At 37.5% G+C, this 22,285-nt stretch overlaps 1 protein-coding gene across 2 annotated transcripts; it reads right to left on the reverse strand.

Moving 5' to 3' along the window:
* Window positions 1–725: 725 nt before the first annotated feature.
* Window positions 726–6,184, reverse strand: LOC110619555 (LL-diaminopimelate aminotransferase, chloroplastic). Of its 2 annotated transcripts, none has more exons than XM_021763066.2 (10): window positions 5,977–6,184; window positions 5,818–5,888; window positions 5,609–5,676; window positions 4,517–4,633; window positions 4,168–4,230; window positions 3,658–3,762; window positions 3,507–3,557; window positions 2,129–2,449; window positions 1,292–1,498; window positions 726–1,188 (listed from the first exon to the last, which is right to left on the reverse strand). In XM_021763066.2, the coding sequence occupies exons 1-10, from the start codon at window positions 6,054–6,056 to the stop codon at window positions 895–897; spliced, it is 1,377 nt and encodes a 458-aa protein (XP_021618758.1). In that variant the 5' UTR covers window positions 6,057–6,184; the 3' UTR covers window positions 726–894. The 2 variants fall into 2 exon arrangements, with proteins under 2 accessions (XP_021618758.1, XP_021618757.1); XM_021763065.2 differs by having other exon boundaries at window positions 5,818–5,894.
* Window positions 6,185–22,285: the final 16,101 nt, after the last annotated feature.

Here is a 22,285-nt window from a genome sequence, read left to right on the forward strand (position 1 = left end):
GTTTATCAGAATCTTTTTGAGGTGAATTCAAACCTGACTCGGTTCGAATTTAAAATTAATATCAATAAGCTCAATTTAGTTTATTTAGCAAACGAATAAAGTTTTTATCAAATAAATCTCAAATAACTCCTGATTAATTTATTTAAATTAAAAATTTTAATTAAATAAATATATTTATACATCAGTTTGCTGGCCTATGAATAAATAAACTATCAAATTTTATCGAGTTGAATATTTGCAAACTTAAATTAGACTCGAACTTAACTCATGTACAAAACAAATTATGGTGAGTTTTTATCAAGCCAAGTTTATTTATCAAACAACTTGATTCATTTATAGCCCTTTGTTATCTGTATGTGATGATCTCACTAATCCTTAGATGGGAAATGAAATGGAACACCCATCAACCTTTAACTACACATCTCTTGTTCCAAAAAGTTTCCATTAGAATTGGCAAATACCCTGTTAAAAGTACAATTCCTTGTTCCTGCGGAGAGATCCCTGGACTTCATTCCAAAGTAGGGCTACTCAGAACCAAAGAAGAAAAATCTTGGTATGCATTCGCATCTTGAACCTGGAATAAACATGGTACACGGAATAGCTATCACTATTCCAATGCAATGATTAGGCATCAGTAGACCTAGATCCACTAGTAATTATCATTGACAAACATTTTGGAAACCATGAATATGAAGAATGGAGCAATTTTGAGAGAAGTAGCAGCGTCACAGAAAAATCTAGACCTCCAGAATAAATGAGAATAGCCTTCTACAATTGCTCAATGTCTTGCATTTCATTGTTTGAAATGATCAATACAACTATAATCAACAACGTAAAGGAAGCTGCATTGATGTTCAGGTCAAAAAGGAAATAAAGATACAGCAGTAATCAGGTTCACTTGTAGAGCTGCTTGAACCTTCTGCAGGCTTCTAATACATTGTCCCTGTGACCAAAAGCACTAACCCTGATAAAACCTTCACCACCAGGTCCAAATCCGCTGCCTGGAGTGGTAACAACATGAGTCTTCTCAAGAATCTCACTAAATACATCCCATGAACTCCGGCCAGGGAAGTGAACCCAAACATATGGTGCATTTCTTCCACCGTACACATTAAAACCGAGTGAATTAAATGTATCCATTATAATATCAGCATTTTCTTTGTAAAATCCAACCACCTTTTGCATTGCCTGCATGGAGATGAAATCCATCAGTTTAATCATCATTTTATTATCACATCTGATGAATTATATTGGAAAATATAATAAGATAAGCTCAGACAGTAAAACTCACGTTACGGCCTTCTGGTGAAAGGCAAGCCAGACCACCAGCTTGGACTACATTGGATGCACCATTAAAGCAAGTACAGACAATACGGTTAAAGTCCTTGGCAACAGGAAAGCCATCTGAAAAGAGAAGCTCCTTTGGAACCACAGTCCAACCTAGACGGACTCCAGTAAAACCAGCATACTTGCTAAAGGATGCTGTCTCAAGTGCAACCTGAAGAAATGCAGAAACCAGCACATCACAACTCTGTGTCTATAGAGAGCATTTAGAAGGAAAGTCAAATATTTAACACATAATACATTAAAAAAAATTGTCTTATTCAAAAGTCAGCAAAACAATGTTGTGCCAAATAGGAATTTAGCAAAGCATTATCGTAGATATCATTTCTACATTACACAAGGTCTATCTAATTTATTACATAAAACAAATGCTATTCTTGCACCAAGGCATCAGTTAAAATGTCCGATCATACACATATCATAGCTCATTTCCTTGACAAATGCAAGCATTCTGTTGATGTAGAAACATACATGCAACATTTGCAGATGCCCATGTTTCCAATATCTTCATGTTAACCAGAAACCCACTCATGATGTAGAATTAGAACAACCAACCAAGGATTCATTTCACAAAAAGGAATCATAGAATGCAAAATCCTTAAATCCCACAATTATATTCTGTTTCATATTGCGTTATGTCATAACACATAGCTCCCATAATTCTTGTAGAACATTACGCATCTTCATGAGCTGACCAAGAAATGTTAAATATAAGAATTGGTAAAAAGAAAGAAACAAGCAATGAAATCAAGGCCACTCTGGCAGAGGAGAGAAAGTAGGTTACCTCTTTGGCTCCAGGAATTTCAAATATGGATCTTGGCTTATCTTCAGTTATATACATCGCATATGCTGAATCATAGACAATAATTGACCCATTATCCTTGGCAAACTGTACTAGTCGTGTCAGTTGCTCTCTTGTTGCAGCAGAACCAGTAGGATTGTTTGGTGAACAGAAAAATATGATATCTGTCCTGCTGACCTTAGATAAATCAGGAAAGAAGCCATTCTCTGGATTACACCTCATGTATTCAATATTTTGAAATTTCTCTGCATCCTTCTCATACAGTCCTGTCTGGCCCATGATGACACTTGAGTCTACATAAGCCTGCATATTGACAGACATCAATTAGACATCAACTCCTATAACTATCTTTGACTTCCACTAACCACCTTCAACTCATAACCAATTCTCCCTCCAAAATACGAGTCCCTAGCCTGCATATGCTTTAATCCCTTGTATGTGACAGTATATTTATAACATCAAGGTCAACCCCACATCAAGAGTGGGATGCCAGCCGGCCCAGCTCCAGCATCATGAGGTTCATACCTATTAGGAGCATTGGCCAAGAGATTAAAAGGGAGGGGGGGAGTCTATGGGAAATTAACAAATCCACCACTGAATTGTTTATACAATATTGTCATACAAATCCACTACTAAATTGTGTGTACAATGATTAGGGAAAAAAAATCAACAAAACAGATAGAATAGCTCACAGCAGCATACTATGAACAAAGCTTGCCAGATTAAAAGATTAAACAGTAACAGCAAGATAGAAGCATTAACTGACTTTTAGCTTAACTACCTGGGAAACATCTGCATCTAAAATACAAGTATTTAAATTCAGTTGTGGCGCAAGGAAGGGAAGTGATATGGTAGAAACAGTAAAATATAAGTTCATCATGAGCATTAAGCCATTACTATAAATTGTACATAGTACAGGATTTCATAAGATCACAGCCTTAATGAAATTTTATCCAAAAAAAAAAAAGCTATGGCAACAGAAGTCCAACTCAGCCATTGTCTAACATGGAATTAAAATTGAAAAAGAAAAAAGAAAAAAAAAAAAAGAGTTGTCATCCATTGATCCTACAAAAGGCCATGTATTGGAAAGGATTCGGAGACCATCTTCTCCAGTACTTTTTATTAAGCAGTTGTTTTGAGGCCTTAAAATGATAACCTATAACCTCCAGCTTGCAAGTTTTGCAAGTCCAAGGCTTTTACCATTGTACCAGATTTCCCTTGCATCTAATAGGTCAAATAGACAAATAAACACAAGCCTTTGAAGGAATGTTAAAGACAGAACAAAAAAGAAAAGAAAGTGGGAAAATAAGACAGGAAACAAAATGTCCAATTATACTCCTAATGGAGAAACATAAATTACCGGGTATGATGGATCTTGCACTGCAATAGTGACTTCAGACCCAAAAAGAACCTGTCACAAAATTAAAAAATAAAGTTTGATAAAATGTGGAACCAGAAAAAAAAATCACAAAAATGAAGCAAAAACTTAGAAACAAATAAGTTAACTAAACCTGAAGGCGGGATATGTCACATTTTGCACCATCAGAGACAAAGATATCGTCTTCTTCAATGCCGAGCCCTCCATAAAATGTTGAAGCAATCGCAGCTCTCAATGGCTGCACAGTTTAACAATTTATGTTACACCTCATGTGCCTCAAATTTAATAGTGTAAACATTTTTTGAGGGGAAGGGAAATGAAACAGAAGACCACAAATACCAGACAAATTTTTATTGTTTGTTTTTGTGTGTTAATGCCATTCCCCGTTCTAAATACATTGATTCTAACAAAATAAAAAAAATATCCAACAGCTGAAGTTTAACTATTTGAATAAATATTTTTACAATAAATTATATTTACATAGCTGATCTGATGTTGCTGTTTCTGCCAGTCTAGGCTCTTGTCTGCACAAGAGTTATTGACCATGGCCAGAAAAAAAAAATGAAATTCAGAATAATAATAATAATAATATATAAACTAAAATTCTGAATTCTGTCAGCCAGTTATCAAGATTCCCACATACTTTTTCACCTTGTTCAGCTCCATAACCGCTGTAACCCTCAAGAGTGGACAATGCTTGTGATCTCTGTCAAGAGGGATAGATTTCTTAGTCTCAGATAAATAATATAAATCTTCATCTTTCAGTTGAGCTGCATGCTCACCACATGCCCATACACAAGAATTAGCTTGAGATGAAAAATTAAACCTTAAAATTACAATCATAATTCTAGTTGTTGACTACTTCATTTACAAAAAGTAAACATCACATCAATGCCAAGAAAAGTAAAGGGACTAGACATCTAATAAAAAATAGTACATATGCAATGATTTGAGCAACAGTAATCAACAGGTTAATTGGAAGGAAGCCGTACCTTTGCCATTGCAGAAGTTATGACTTCTGGAATGGGTTCAGTGGTGTCACCAATTCCAAGGCTTATTACTTTTGAATCAGGGTATTTCTGCAAGTGGGCATTCCTCCTACGAGCAATCTTCACAAAGATGGACCAAAAAGAAGAGGCAAAGGAGAAAAGTGAATGACCAAAGCCAAAAATCCCAGAAAAGATAATACTAGTAGAAGAAAATAATAACTGTTTTGAAACCATCAATTTCTTACAGCCATTTAGACATATAAGCAATAAACAGTCTAGAAAGTAATAACATTTCAGCCTTCATGGACTCAATCAATTAACTGAGATTGGATATACATATTAAATATCAGGCAGTAACCTTGAATTACTCATGGCTCCCACAGCCCAAATCCCGCCTCCTTAGGAGTGTGCTCAATATCTGAGGCGTGGGACTGGGAGGTGACTAGTGATACCATCAGTAATTTTAACTGAATAAGCAAATGAGAGACAAGGACAAGGATGGAATATGAAAAGTAAGTCTGCCCCTATAAATAGATAAACAGATCAACATGAAGGAATCTTTCTCTCCTCTCTAAATCTATATTATTCTCTATTGGCTACTAACTTTAAGCATCAAAGATGGCATGTCCTGGCACCTTCCTTTATGCTTCCTCTCTATTTCGCAGGTTTGTTTCGCAGCTACGGTTATTCCTAGTTAACCAGGAATTTGCACCATCTATCATCGAGTACACAGGCACACAGGAGGAAAAAATAATACCTTTACAAAGATTATACATAAGTTTCCTTTTTTGTGCTTATTTTCCTCAATTGTTGCTTGGAATGAGATTGATGCGGGCGTTTTTCACTAACAGGTAAAAAAACTACTGTTCAAAGACATCCAAAATTACAATTCTGTTTATAACTTAAAACATTCAACTTCAGCAAATATAGTAGAGGACTATGGGACAACTAAAAAGAAGAATAATGGGAGGCCACGTAGAATTGGATCACATCTAATAAACTGATTTGGTTTGAAACCCAAATGGTAAGGACAAACATGTTATTCAAAGAACGTTTTAGCAGCAGAAAACTTTAGAGATAGTACCAAATGCAGACCTCTGGAAAAAGGTATCCAGCTTGAAGCTTGGCCATGTTTGCATTACGAGAAACCTTTGTCTTGTAGGCTTAACGGCAAACATGAACAGCACAAACAAAATTTATCAAAAACAGAAGAATTCAGTCCAATCCAAACAACACCCAAATAACACCAAATATAACAGCATTTATTTCTATCAAAATCCCAACAATCATGGGGGAAAACTCACTGATCTTCTCTTCCTGAGGGATTGCTACACACCTACAAATCCCAAAATTTTTAGAGGGAAGCGAAACATCCCTGTTCCTACAAAGATAAATAGGAGAGAAAACAATGAAAATGTGATTTGGGCGCCATGAAAACAAAGATAACTAAGCAATAGAAGTACCTATAGGTGAAGCCTGAAGAAGCTAAAAAAGAAGATGAAGAAGAAGAGATGGAGATGGAAAGATGTTGGGAGAGCGACATTGGGCCTGTGAATTAATCTGGAAGAATGAAGAGAGCAAACCCGCAAGAGCTTCTTGCTGAAACCAAAGAAGACAGAAATGAATGGTAGGCTAAAAGGCGACGGCTGCTTTGAAAGCAAAGGTGTTATTTCCAGGCAAATGGACCCTTAACCAATATTTAAAGGGTAGATGACAATTTAATCCTGAATTTTAACATAATTTGATTAGTCTATATTTTTTAAAATTAATTATTTAAATTTCTTTATAATTAATTCTCTAAATTAAAATATTCTGTCTAAATTAATGACCTGTCAAAGAAAATATAAAAATTTTAGTTATAAAATTTTAAATAATTAAAAGAAATAAGAATATTTAAATCTCAGACTTATGTAATGAAGCGTTTTATCTTAAATAAATTATATTTTAATTTTTAAATTTTAATATAATTAATAAACTAATTTTTATATTTTTAAATTAAATTTTTAAATTTTTATATATTTAGTCCGTTCAAAATTAATGAATTGTTAAAAATAGAAAAATATCTACAAATATAATTTTCTTTTTAAATACTCTTCGTATAAATCTACACCTTACTAAGTTTTTTTTTAAATTAAATAAAAAAATTATTTTAAAAAATTTTAAAATTATTCAAACATTTTAATAAATGAAAATAAAAAAAATATTAAAAATTAATTGAATGTAATAATTTAAATAAAAATTACTAAAAATTTATGTATTTTTTAAAATAAAAAATAAATAACTAAAGTGGAAATAACTTCTTAACATTTTTAATTTTAAAAAAATAATAATAAATATATTCCGACACTTTTTAACCGTATAAATATAGAGAATTGAACTATTCAGTTTTTAAAAGTATATAGTTTGATTTTTAAAATATAAGTACTGTTTCACTGATCATAATAAAATTTAGGTCAATTAATTTAAAAAGTTTTAATATTTATATATATTTATATTTTAATTTAATTTTTTTAATTTTTTTTAATTTAATTGGTCTAATTTTTATATTTTAATGTAATTTTAGTTATAAATTTCTAAATTTAATAATTTATATAATAATTTAAAAATATAATTGACATATCACGTGTATTATCACTATTATTTTTTTAATTAGCTGATCAGCTAAAATATACCTAACAGTTTACCATTTTGCATTTTAATATAAATATTTAAATTTTATATAAATTTGCTTAATATTTACTATTGTTTATAACTTTAGTCAATTTTAAAAATTAAAATTAAAGATATACAATTTAATTGTTAAATATATAGTTTACTGATAAAATTATATTACAGTAATAACTATAAATATATTATAGCAACATGTTATTTAATCTAAAATAGTAATATATATAAAATAATTAAAAATAATATATTTATTATAAAATTTTCGTAATTATTAATATAAAATAAAATTTATTTACAGTTAAAACTATCAACTCTATATTTAAGAGTTAGATTATAATTGACTTTAAAATTAAATACATCATTTAACAATGGTTAAATATGAGTTAATATTATTTTCATTTAATTTATATTTAAAAATAATAAAATATTATATTTGACATTTTATCATAGATTTTACATTTTAATTTTTAAAAATTAATTAAATATATGCAAAAGTTGAATCAAATTTATCTAAAATTTAAAAGTTTGAATTAAAATGAAAAATATTATAAATGTTGGGATTTTAATTATTTGGTCATTAATTAATTAATTAATTAATTAATAATAATAATAATAATAATACTGTGGTATGCTTAGTTAAACCATCAAATTGTCACATATAATTATTAATTTATGAATTTATAAATAGATTAAAATTGTACTAAAATGTAAAAATTGAGCCAATTAACTAAAAGTAAAAGAAGTTTATTAAAATATAAATACGTGTAAATATTAAATTTTTTTAAATTAATGGACATAAAATTAAAAAATTAAAATATAATTTATTTTAAATATTTTAAATATTAAATCTCTATTTTGAGATGTGGACTAACATAATTATAAATAAAAAAAAATTTATAATTTGGATGAATTACAAAAAGTTTAATTGTTCAGTTTTAAAAATAAAAAAAATAATTTATTAATTACACTAAAATTTAAGAATTAAAATGTGATTTATTATATTTAAAATGAAATAATTTAAATATTAGTGAAAAGAAATTATTTGCTTTCTAAATTTTATTTTTTATAATAAAATTAAAATTTTAATATTAGTGGGGACTAATGAACTAAATTGAATTTAAAAATTTATGATGAATGATAACATGTTTTTGAAGTTTTATTTAATTAATAAAAACAATTTTTTGAAATAAATATTTTTATTTTAATTATATTTATTAAATTAAAAAATATTCACTTTTGTTAATTATATTATTTCACTTCCTTAAAAATTATAGAAATTAAGTTTAAAATAATATAACATATCTTAATTTTTTATTAATATATATTTAAAAAACAAAATAACATTTTTAAAATTAATTTTAATAATATTTAAAATTTATTTTCTCTCTTAAACTTATTTATATAATTTTCAATATTATTGAATATATAATATTCTATATAAATATTTAATTAAACTTTATACGAATTATCCTGTTGATATACAGTAAATTTTAAAAAAAGTAAATTTAGATTTTCCTTCATTTCTGATCATCAAAAAAGTAAATTTTAAATCTTAAAATTTATTTTAAAAATTCCAAAGTATCACAAAAAAAAAAATAATATTATTAAGATATAAAAAATATAATAAAAATTTAAATTATAAGGAATGCTTTATATTTCTTGATATAATTAATAAAAGCTATAAAATTATAAGAGTTATAAGATATTTTTATTATTTTTCAATTATATCATAGTTTCAATATTATATTTATATAATAAAATAAAAATAAAATTTTAATATTTATATATATATTAGTTTTTATTATTTATTTTATATATAAAGTAATAATCACTATTTTTAATGATATTTTTAAATTTTTAATACTAATTTTATGGTTAAAATTTACTATTTAGTTAATAAGGAAATAGACTTTCAACAACACCTGGCTGACCTGGAAGAGGTCTTCATGGTATTGCAACGATATAGAATGAGATTAAACTCAACAAAGTGCGTCTTCTTCATGAAAGGAGGAAATTTCTAGGACACATGGTCAGTGGGAAGGGCATAGAGCCAAACCCGAAAAAGATAGAGGCTTTACTGGTAATGCTTGAGCCAACTTGTATAAGGGATATATAGAGGCTTACAGAAAGAGTGGTAGTACTCAATAGGTTCATGTCCAAATCAGCAAAGAGATGTCTACCTTTCTTCAAAAAGTTGAGGGAAGTTCCAAACTTTGAATGGACAGAGGATTGTCAGGAAGCCTTTAGAAACCTCAAAGAGTACCTCAACTCCCCACATGTGCTTAGTAGTCTCTTCGCAGGAGAGGAACTATTAATTTACTTGGCTGCATCTAAGCAGATAGTGAGTGTCGTGCTGGTGAGAGAAGAAATAGGGAACCAAAAGCCTATCTTCTACGTTAGCAAGGTGCTAAAAGACGCCGAGTTCAGGTACATGAATATTGAGAAGCTAGCATTTGTTTTGTTATTGGTGGTAAAAAAGTTCAGAATGTATCTAGAAGGCCACCAGAGGGTGGTAATGACTGACCAACCCCTGAAGAAAATCCTACACAGGCCTGAGACTTCAGAACGAATGCTAGCCTGGTCTGTGAAAATTAGTTTGTACTGCCTTATCTACCGACCTCGGACGGCCATCAAAGCCCAAGTCTTAACTAACTTTATAGCTAAATGCTCCTTTAGCTCGAATAAGAAAAAAGCAGAATGACACATCACCGAGTTCAGTAGAAGAGAAGGAGGGAGATCAATAACCACATGAATTCAAATGGAACCTATTCATAGATGGATCATCAAGTTTCACGGGTAATGGGGCATGAATCCTATTGAAAGGGCCAGATAAGTTCAGAGTGTGCTATGCCCTACGCTTCGAGTTCTCGGCATTTAACAAGATGACAGAATATGAAGCTCTCCTAAACGAGATGCAGATAGCCTTAGGAGTGGGAGCAACCAACCTCAGAATAAACAGTGATTCTCAACTTGTTGTGAACCAAATAACAGGAGTATACCAGGCGAAGGATTCCATTATGCAGAAGTACCTAGCCAGGGTACAAATTCTAGAAGCTAAGCTTGGTGGGCAAGGGATCATTGTTCAGTATTAGAGAATACCTCGAGAAGAGAATGAAGAAGAAGATCTACTCAGTAAGTTGTCTATGGAGGAACTAGAACAACTTTTAGACGAAGTGTATGTGCAGTAAATTGGCACCCCCACCTTTGAAAAGCTAGCCCCATCATGAAGATCGATGAAGAATGAAGCTGGATAACCCTATACCTAAAGTACTTTGAAACTGGAAAATTGTTCGAGGATAAAGCAGAAGCCTGGAAAATCGTAGCTAAGGCTGCCAATTACGAAATAGTAAAGGGAACCCTATACCAAAGGGGGAAATCTAACCCGTGGCTCAAATGCATAGGCCCAGAAGAAGCAGCCAGGGTGATCCAAGAAATACATTAGAGGGTCTGTGGAGTCCATGAGGGGGCAACTACGTTGGCAAACAAGATCTTCCGGCAGGGATATTACTGACCCACAGTCAAGAAAGAAGCTGGAGAGTTTGTCAAAAGATGTGATATCTACCAGAGTTTTGCCAATGCTATCAACAGTCCGGCTACACCACAGTCAAGTATATCAAACCCTAGTCATTCTCTCGGTGGGGGATAGACATCTTGGGTCCATTTCCTAATACTGTGGGATAGAAGAGGTTTGTGATCATAGCCGTAGAGTACTTTTCCAAGTGGCCTGAGGCAGAAGCTATACCCACCATCATAGCCCAGAAAGTAATAGACTTCGTGTGGAGTAACATTATATACTGATTCGGGATATCCGGATGGCTCATATCAGACAATAGAAAGCAGTTCAACTGTAACTCTTTTAGAGACTTCTTAATGAACATGGGCATATGGTACAAGTTCTCCTTAGTGGCTCACTTGCAGACAAACAGACAAACTAAAGTGACAAACCGAATTATGCTCCAAGAGCTAAAGAAGCGGTTAGACGGTGCTAAGAAAAACTGGGCATTCGAGCTACATAGTATCTTGTGGATATTTCGGACTACACCTCGAACACCAACAAGGAAGACACCATTCACGCTAACATTTGGAACAGAGGCTGTAATCCCTATAGAGCTGCAAATTCCTACTCATTGAGTCCAATTCAGTGATGAAAGCACCAACAGTGAGAAGTTAAGAAGCAACCTGGATGTTCTTGAAGAAATAAAAGACGAGGAACAAATAAGAACAACCGCTTATCAATAGAAGGCAGATCAAAACTACAATCAGAAAATCCGTGAGAGGAACTTTGTAATACCCGGCTAGACTCCGGCGTCGGAATTTCAACCTTTCGGCGTCGGAATTTCAACCTTCCGACGAAATCTCCGTTGAAATCCGGAATCTCGGATGCCGGAACCTCTTAGAAGGGTAAAATATGTTTTTACAAAATGATTTTCATGGTTTTATTGTTTGATTTTGAGTTAAAGTTTTAAAAGAAAAAGGATAATATTTTTTTGGAGGAAATCCAGGTTCGGCTGCCGAACATGGTGCTACCGCAGGAGCTCCCCTTTCGGCTCCCGAAGGTGGTCTGGCCAGCCACCTATAAGAGGCCTCCAGTCCGAAAATGGGAGAGTTTTCTCTCTCCATTTTCGGGTAGAGGTGAGTTCTTGCCCTCCCTTTGATGATTTTATGTTTTTCCTTCAAATCCTTCAAATTTTCATGAGTTTTCATTTGTTTTTAAAGTTTTAAGCTTGAATCCAGGATTTTAAAGTTTGGAGACCGTTTCTCCTCAACTCCAAGCTTGGGTCACATCTACCTTAGATCTTCAAGAGGTAAGTGTAGATCCTTACCTTTTCATACGTTTTAAGTAAGTTTTAAAAAGGGTTAAGGGTTAAAAATGCATAGAATGGCTAGATCTAAGGTTATAGGCTTTAGGTTGGTTCTTGATGAATGTATGCTCTCTCTTGTGTTTTATTGTTGTTTGCCTGGGTTTAGGCTAGTTTTATACCCCTTATGCATGTTGGAGTGAGTATGCATGTTGTGGAAAGTTGGGTGTGAGGATTTGAGAGTTTTGGGGCTAAAATACATAGGGCGGAATCGGGTTCTACCTTTCTGGAGGACCCAGGTTCAGCCGTCGAAGTAGGGTTCGGCCGCCGAACCTGCATGGGAGGCAGCCTTTTGGCCGCCTAACCTGCCCCTGAAAGCATGCACTTTCAGATCTGTGAAAGGGTTTCGGCAGCCGAACCTGCCCCTGAAAGTCCCTGACTTTCGGATCTGTGGAGGACTTTGGGCCGCCGAACCTGCCCCCAAAGGCCCTAACTTTCGGATCTGTAGAGGACCTTCGGCCGCCGAACCTGCTGCCGAAAGTCCTCTGCCTTGCCTTCCCTTACTTGTTTTGTATGCATGTTTTGTGATGTTTCAAGGGGATTTTGGGGAGTTGTTTAGAGTTATGTTTGGTCCCTCACTTGAGTCCACCTGTGTAAGATCGGACTCGAGAGACCGTAGAGGCCAGCAGTGAGTCAGCTGCTACAGTTGTAGTCAAGCGTCAGCCAGAGGTGAATAGAACTAAACCAATTTATTGTTTTAAAGTAATTAAGCTTTTCAGCATAATCATGCATCACGAATGCCATGTATATGTAGTAGGTTGTTTTGCATTAGAATTTACGAATATGATACATTGCATAATTTATTGTTGATGTGGATGGATGTTGGATGATCCACTAGCCCTTGGGATGTTATGATATGATATGATATGGAAAGACCAGGGCTTGCCCATTTTACGCCCCTGGCACAATGTAAGAGAAAGACTAGGGCTTGCCCATTCTATGCCCCTGGCATTTATGGATATGTTATGTTATGTTTAAAAGGAAGTCCTGAGGAGCTCCGTCGAGGGCCGGGCACATTGGATATGTAGAGGGTTACTGGTGACAAGTCCATCTTGATGTGATTTGTTTGTGTTGTGATGCATTCTATATGAGCATTTATTTATTAAACAGTTTTTACGTTCTGCGGACTAGGCTCTTGTAGCTTATCCCTTTCCCCTAACCCCATGTTTTCAGGGTCAAGAATAGCTCGGAAAGTCGGCTAGAGGCTGGTATAAGTTTATGTAATAGAATAGTAGTGGGCATGTACTATGTAATGGATTAGATTTGTGCTTTGCCCTAGTTTATGTTTTTGTAAATCCCTGTGAACATGATTATTATGTAAAAGTTTTAATGATGAGTTATGCTGAACCAAGCTTGATGAATGTGATGTTGACCATACTAGAGCATTTGATGAGGGCTCTAGTGTGGGTTTTATGTATATAGTTTATGATGCATGCATAGGTTGAACTTGGTATATGAAATGAAATTTTTTTATGAAAATGTACGATCATATATGAGATTTTATCAGGTACACAAGATGCACAGTAGGCTTGCTACGGTTCCGGCGACCTTAAGTCGATCTGAATCCTAGCGCCGGTAGTGGTCCGGTTTTCGGATCGTTACAAACTTGAAGGTCTGGGACTTAACCTTGAGAAGATTAGAAGCAATAGGAAAGAGAGCAGCTGTGAGGAAGCTAGCGCCAACCTAGGAAGGCCCATTCAGAATCACCAAGGTAACCAGAACTGTGATATATCGAATCAAAGACTTGCAAGGGAATATGAAGCCTCACGCCTGAAATATTCAACATTTAAAAAGGTATTTCCTATAAAAGTGTACAATGTAACTACTATTCTTGAAGATATGAATAAAATTGTCAAATTCTCCCCTCCTATTAGTATTCCTGAGCAGGTATTGAAGCTCTCAATGAGGTAGGTGACCGGTCTCGAAATATGACTGTCGGAACCACAAAACCGATTGAGGAGATGAAGACCAAAATGAGGTAGGTGACTAGTATCGTAACATGACTGCTGGCACCACAAAATCGGTTGGCGAAATGAAGCCCTCAATGAGATAGGTGATCGGTCTTGGAACATTACTGCCGGTACCACAAAACCGATTGAGAAGATGAAAACTCCAGTGAGCTAGGTGATCGGTCTTAGAACATGATCGCCAGCACCACAAAATCGGTTGTAGAGATGAAGACCCTAATGAGGTAGGTGATCGGTCTTGGAACATAACCGCCAGCACCACGAAACCAGTTGGAGAAATGAAGCCCTTAATGAGGTAGGCGATCGACCTCGAAAATAAGACTGCTGGCATCACAAAACTGGTTGAGGAGATGAAGGCCCCAATGAGGTGGGTGACCGGTCTCGGAATAAGACTGTCAGCACCACAAAACTGATTGGGGGGATAAAGGCCCATAACGAAGGTTCAACAACAACAAGACTATAAGCCCAAGGAAAGGAAAACTAAAAAATACGCTACCAACCTCACAAAAAGGCCCGGATTACAGGTACACAAGTGAAAAAACCTGGGTTCGACCTCACTAAAGAGTGCACATCACATGAATACAAACAAAAATCCCGGCTCTGGCCTCATAAAAAGGCCTGAATCGTAGGAACACAAGTGATAAAACCTAAGTCCGATCTCACCAAAAGGCACAAATCACAGGAATACGAAAAGAAAGCCTATCTCCGACCTCACTAAAGAGCTCAGATCATAGGAAAATGAGATGCCAATCTCATAAAAGAGCCCGATGTGTAGAGAAACTAGCTTAAGGCGTGGTGCCGACTTCACAATAGAGCTTGGCACATGAAAAATTAACCTAAGGCATTATAATGCCAACTTCATGACAAAGTATTGCCCACTGAAAAGCTAATTTAAGGCTTACAAAACCAAAACACCACGCCGACCTCAAAAATGAGCTCAGTGCTCCTAAAGCCCAAAGAAAAGCAAAGTCAAGGTAAAATTAAAATAAAAGCAAACCTTATCATTAAAATCCAGAAGCAAGCATGCAAAGGACAAAACATGAATGAGGCAAATATATGTAACTTAGAAGCAATACAAATTGAGATGAAGGGTTGCATAAAAAAATATACCCAGATGGCTAAAAGCTTTAAGAAAAAAAAAAGCCATTCAATAGACAGGAAAAATAATACAACAAGGCAAACACTCTATAAGCAAAGCAAGTTAACGAGCTGCCAGTCCGGTACAGTTCACAAGCAATATACATAAAAACAGTCTAAGTATGAAAATGCAAGTAAATTCGATAAATAAAAAAATAAATAGACAGAGAGAAAATAACAAAAACTCAAAGTTTTATTAAAAGTTGGAGTGAGTTATAAAGGCAGCAGGGGAAGGGGGAGTAGAACTAACTAAATCATTTACAGGGTTATTTACAGTATCTTCCCCTTGAGGTCCAGAAGCCAAGCGAGGAGCATTCTTAGGCAAATGGTTGTCATCCTCTCCGTAGCACACCTCCTCGCTATCAGAGTCCACATCAAGAGCTCTCAAGTCTGCCAACAAAGTGGAGGGGCATCCCTAGCCGATTTAAGGCCCTGATTGTAGCCCAAAGCGAACATGCAGAAGGCCTCCTTATGCACTCTTTCTTTCATCTCTGCAGAGGCCTTATACTCCTCTAGTTGCGCTTCGCAGGCCTACTGGATCTTGCCTTTTAGCTCTGCAAAGTCCTTGTACTCTTTGCATATGCTCCTTGCAAGCTTGCTGGAACCTGTCCTCTGCAGCCCGGGCATCCCTTAGTAACGCAAAATACCTCTCCTCCAAAGCAGTGACCTTGGTGAAGTTGTTGCTGGAGGCAAGGCACCTCCGTTGCCAAAGCCATGCCTTTCAGGTCCTTGATGTGTTTATTGAGCTCCTGCTGGAGGACAACAGCATGAGCTAAGGCCTCCTCATGTTGAGCTCTGGCCTCATCACATTGGCAGCAGGACTCCTCCAAAGAGGATAGTTGTGCTAAGGCCTTATCTCGCTGAGACTCAGCTGTAGAAACTCGTTGGGAAGCCTGGGCAACCTCTCCCCTCATCTCCCTCAGTTGCTTAGTGAGGTCCTTGATCTGCCCTTGGAACTCAATGATCTGTACGTGGGCCTCACTAGTGGCAACAATATTTTCATTCTACCGCTCCTTAGCAATGCACTACTCCATTGAACTCTAGAAGGACCGATTCTGGGCATTAATCTCCATGAATATCATGAAGGCCTACCACAGAAAAATAAGAAAAATAAGAACAAAGTTAAAAAAGTTAAAGAAGTCAAAAATATCCTTAAGAAAAGCAGATGACTTACCATGAGAAACATCTCCCTCAAGCTATCCTCGAGGTCATCTAGAGGATGAGAGCTGAAAACTACATGTTGCTTGGTGGAGCATGCGAGGTGGCTGACAAGGGCCAGACAACGGGGATCAGAGGCATTTGGGATCCCCTCAAACATCTTCTCACAGAGCATCTTGGCTGTCGAAGCTGGCATAGACTCAAGGGTCACTTCGATGGCATTCAAGAGCTCATTATCTGGAGCAAACCATAGCTACTCCACTGCTTTCTTCCCCTTATCAGTTGGGTGGGGAGGGGCTGTAATACCCGGCGAGAGTCCGATATCGAAATTCTACTTGTCGGTGGAATTCAGGATGTCGGAACCCTTTGGAAGGGTAAGAATAATGTTTTTCTAAAGTATTTTAGAATGTTTGTATGTTTTAAAGTTAAAATGGAATGAGTTTTTGAGAGAAAAACACCAAGGAAGAAAAGCCAGGTTCGGCCGCCGAAGGTGAGGTTCGGCCGCCGAACATGCGTGGCTTGTGGTTTCACGTTAGACCGCCGAAGGTGGTCTGGCCAGCCACCTATAAAAGGCCCTCAGTCGGTTGAAAGGATAAGGATTGCCTTTTTCTTTCACTTTTAGAGGTGAGACCTTGTCTTCCTTAGGTATGCTTCATGTTTTCATCAAATCTTGCAAAGGTTTGATTGGTTTTAATGTTATTTTGAAGGTTTTGAACTATAAACTCAAGTTTTGAAGTTTGGAGAGGTTGAACGAGAGTTGCTCCATATCTCCACGTTAGGATCGTTCATCTTCTTGATTTCAAGAGGTAAGTGAAGATCCTGATCTTGTTCTTATGATTTATGGAAGTTTTATGGAGTTTGTGGGTAGAGTTGCATGAATAGGGTAAAGAGTGAGGTTTTGATGTTTTAGTGATAAAAGCATGGTTATGTGTTATGCTTGGTTGTTTGTTGGGGTTTTAGGTAGTTTTTGACCCCTTTGTGCATATACTTGAGTATATGTGTGTTGAGGACTTGTGGAGTTTGAGTTTGGAAGAGTTTGGAGAGTTTTGGCGTGAGGCAGAGCAAGGTTCTGCCTTGCTGATGAACCCAGCTTCGGCCGCCGAAGAATGGTTCGGCCGCCGAATGTGCTGAGGAGGTGGCTTCGGTTGCCTAAGCTTGCCCCCGAGAGTTTGGACTTTCGGCTCTGGAGGGGAGTTTCGGCCGCCGAAGGTTATGGACTTTCGTCTCTGGTGTAACAGCCCGGAAATCCGGACCGCTACCGGCGCTAGGATCCAGATCGGCGTAAGGCCGCCGGGACCCGTAGCAAGCCTGACATATATCCTGTAAACCTGTAAATCCCATACATGATCAACAAAACTCATAAACCTGTAAACATTCTCATATAACCACCAAGCTCAACCTGTACATAAACATAAACATATCATAAACCTCCACTGGAGCCCTCATCAAATGCTCCAATGGGGCAACTCATCATACATAAGCTTGGTGGAAACATAACCTCATATCTCATATCATAAAGACCATGTACATACAAGTGGGATTAACAATCTGCATTGGTCAAGCACAACTCTATCCTCAATATTCAAATTACATAACATAACTTAAAACACTTTTACATTACATCATAATACAATTGTCATGTCCACAATCTAGCCATTACATAATATCACTTCATACTCTGGCTAACCTCCTGGTCTACCCTGTACCTGCACATCTGGGGTTAGGGGAGAGGGGTGAGCTAAAGAGCCCAGTGAGCAGAATAGAGAAAACATATATTAAAATATTTCATGCTTCCATGAAATGCAACACATCACAAACATATCACATAAGGATGGTATTGTCACCTATAGTCCTCAACATAGTCCAATCGTGCCAGGGGCGTAGAATGGGCCTCACTGGTCTTTCTCTTACATACATAACATAACATAACATTCCAATATGCCAGGGGCGTAGAATGGGCCTCACTGGTCTTTCTCTTAATATAGTCCAGGGGCGTAGAATGGGCCTCACTGGCAATCCATACCGTATCATCATCATATCATACCATAGGAGGACTAGAGGATCATCCAATAGCCAATCCGCATCCACATCATATTATGCAATGCAACATATTCGTGAATACTAATGCAAACAACCTAGAATATCACATGGCATATATGATGCATGAACATGCTCCAAAAAGTTATATTTCATTTATTTAAAAACTTAAGGTTCATTCCACTCACCTCTTAGCTGAAGCTCAACAGACTCTGAAGCAGCTATCTCACTGCTGGGGTCCCTGATTTCTCGGGTCCGAACCTACACAGGTGGACTCAAATGAGGGACCGAACATACATAAACATGACTCTAAAACTACTCCCCAAAAACCCCCTAGAACATCATGAAAACACCACATAGAAATATGCATGAAATGGCTGAACAGGGCACTTTCGGCGGCACCTTCGGCGGCCGAAAGTCCTGGACAGATCCGAAAGTCAGGCACTTTCGGCGGCACCTTCGGCGGCCGAAAGTCCCAGACAGAGACGAAAGTCTCTTTTCGGGGGCAACTTCGGCAGCCGAATGCTGCCTCCACAAAAGAGGGTTCGGCGGCCGAAAGTCACTTCAGCGGCCGAACCTGAGCTTCTCCCGAAGGGCAGAAACTCAGCTCCTCTATGCACATTTTGCCTCCCAAGCTCAAATCATGTAAAAACTAGTTCTACAACATGCATACTTCACATACATTACACCTAGGGGTCTCAAACTATCATATACCCCATCTACAACACTTCCAACAACACATAAACAAGCTACATTGTTCATCAAAACATCAAAACCCATAAACTCAACATATACCCTAACATGCATTTCTACCCATAGATCTTGCATAAAACTTATTTAAAACACATAAGGAGCTTAAGATCGGCTCTTACCTCTTGAAGATCGAGAGGGAGACGACCTAAACTTGGAGATCCACGAAAATGAGCTCCTGAGTTCCCAAAGCTCCAAAACTTGTTGCAAAAGCTTAAATCTTCAAAACCAAGGGAAAACAAGTGAAAATCTTGAAAGATTTAGAGGAAGAACATCAAAAATGGGTGAGGGGCGGCGGAAAGCTCACCTTGGCCGAAAATGGGGAAAACTCGCCCGTTTTCGGCTAAGGGACCCTTTTATAGTGGCTGGCCAGACCACGTTCGGGGGCCGAATGTGCCTCCGCATCCATGCAATGTTCGGCGGCCGAACCTGGACTTCCCTCACTCATGCTTTCGGGGGCCTAACGTGCCTCTAAAACGCATGCATGTTCGGCGGCCGAACTTGTCTTTCGGCGGCCGAACCTGGGTTTTCCTCCAAGGACTTTTCATGCAAAAATTCATTTAATTTCATACTTAAAACCATTAAAACATGAAAACATTTGTATAAAACATGATTCTACCCTTCTAGAGGTCGCCGACATCCGAGACCGGAGTCTAGCCGGGTATTACATCTGGAGTGCCTTTCAGCCCTCGAAACTTGCCCCCGAAAGGGTTCAGCTGCCGAAAGTAGAGATTCGGCCGCCGAAGGTGCATGTGGCTCTGGAGAGGACTTTCGGCCGCCGAACCTGCCGCCGAAAGTGCCCTGTCCAGCCTTCCTTTGCATGCTTTGTCTGATTGTTTTAGGGTGTTTAAGGGGATTCTTGGAGAGTTTTATAGAGTTGTTCTTGAGCTAGTTTGGTCCCTCATTTGAGTCCATCTGTGTAGGCACAGACCAGAGGAACCAAAGAGAGCAGCAGTGAGTACTGCTTCAGAGTTTGCAGAGTCAGTCCAGAGATAGCCAGAGGTGAGTGGAACTCAACTTAAGTCTTTTAATTGAGAAAATAATGCTTTTAGCATATTTCATACATCATGAGTATGCACTAAGTTGATTGCATTAGAAATCACGAATATGTTGCACTGCATACTTACTTATTGATGTGGGCGGATGCTGAATGATCCAAATAGTTCCTGAGAAAGACCAGGTGCCCATTCTACGCCCTGGCAGGTATAGAAAAGACCAGGTGCCCAGTCTACGCCCTGACACAATGGTAAGTACAGGTGTTATATACACATATAGATATACATGACAGGAAGACCAGGTGCCCATTCTACGCCTTGGCACGGAAGTGATACTGGGACTATTGTGGTGACAGGTTTACCCTTGATGTGAATTGTCTGTGAGATGATGCATTCCATAAGAGCATGTTTTAATGACCTGTTTTATTGTTCTACTCACTGGGCTATAAAGCTCATCCCACTCCCTTAACCCCAGTCTTGCAGGATCAGTGTACAGGGGAAGTTCAGCAGGGTACAGGAAGAGAAAAGAGTTTTATAATAGTATAGTGTGGACATGTAATGTTAAAGAGATGTAATAGTTGTTTATAAAGTTAGAATTGTGCTTGACTTAATTAGTTTGTGTTGTAAATCTTTTTGTATATATGGTCTGTTTTATGTATATGTCCAGTTGATGAGTATGAATGACCAGGTTTAACATATACTGTGTGGACTCAGAGAGTCTGTGTACAGAGTTAGTGCATGCACAGGTTGAGCCTTGGTTCAGAGAAAAGTTTTTAGTTTCACAGCAAATATATGATCATGTATGGGATTTACAGGTACACAGGGAGTATAGCAGGCTTGCTACGGGTTTCGGCGACCTTAAGTCGACCTGAATCCTAGCGCCGGTGGCGGTCCGATTTTCGGATCGTTACAGGGGCATTCTTCGTAAGCTCCATAGTACGAGCTTGTTTAGCAGCCCTGCTCTTAGTAGCAAAATTTGAGGTCCGAGCCCGCTTGCTAGCTGCCCCTGCAATCACTATAGGCCCCACAGCCTAGCAGAGGTGGGATGTCCAAAGGGGCAACTCTAGTGCCCTCGTCCGGACTACTCTCGGTGGACTCGCTAAGTGCGATGGGCTACTTGAAAGTCTGTTTAGGAGCTGTTGAAGTTTTGGTTGAAATTGATGCTTTGGCAGAAATGGACATCCTTGAGATTGTAGACCGAGAACCCCTTACTGTAGGCACCAAGGCCAAAGTAGGGGCAGGGGCAGTAGAACGATTTGCAGCTGCTGGGTCCACCGCTTGAAAGACCTTTTGGGTTACATCGGCCACCATCTTATTGGCCTTAAAGGCCGCTAGAGTCACCTTCATGCTTTCCCGAGACAAAGTGAAGTTTTATGAAAGCTTGATGGTGTCCATGGATGCGGTAGAAGCTGAAAAGAAAATACCAATCCGGTTAAAATCCAAAGCAACAAGAGAAAAATGCAGCAAGAAAGAGAAATAGAAAAATAGTAATACCAGCTTTCCTGCAGTCCTGAAGGTTGGACATGAACATGCACTTCTCAACGTCATACTTCTTCCTTACAGAGGTCAGCCAAAGAAGTCCAACATGGTCAACCTGGGGAAGTCATTGCAGCCCTGAGGAACTTCTCCCCAAGAGAGATCAACATCCTAGTTGATCCCCGAGCTCTCTTTCAGCTTAACTACCACAAAGGCCTCAACCCAGTCTTTTATTGAGTCCTTGTACTTGGCAAAGATGGACAACCCTACCAGGGGACCAAAATAGTAGAACTCGTGGTTGAAACTGACGAGGCGAAAGAAGGTACAGAACAACGCAACAGAGGAGACAAAACCCCAGCACAGATAGATGGACTCAAAGCATCACATAAATAGGATGAAATTAGGAGAAAACATACGGGGAGTCACCCTGAAGTGATGGAAGATTTCGATGAAGAAAGGTGTAAAAGGAAAGGTCAACTTGACAAAGAAGACCAAGCTGCGCCCCTGCTGAGTTTCTATTAAGCCCACAGGAGGTGGATTGGGAAGGACAATCCTTTCATTAGGAAAGGGAGCCCTAATCCTATAAATGGTGATATCGGCATATTCGCTGGATAAGTAATTAGAAAGGGAAGAAGGGGTGATGGAAGACACCAGACCCACATCATCAGGGACTCTAACAGAAGTCATGAAAAGAGTAAGATATATCTCGAATTGAGAAAGCAAAAA

This window comes from Manihot esculenta, chromosome 7, assembly GCF_001659605.2.
Source record: "Manihot esculenta cultivar AM560-2 chromosome 7, M.esculenta_v8, whole genome shotgun sequence".
Taxonomy (NCBI): Eukaryota; Viridiplantae; Streptophyta; class Magnoliopsida; order Malpighiales; family Euphorbiaceae; genus Manihot; species Manihot esculenta.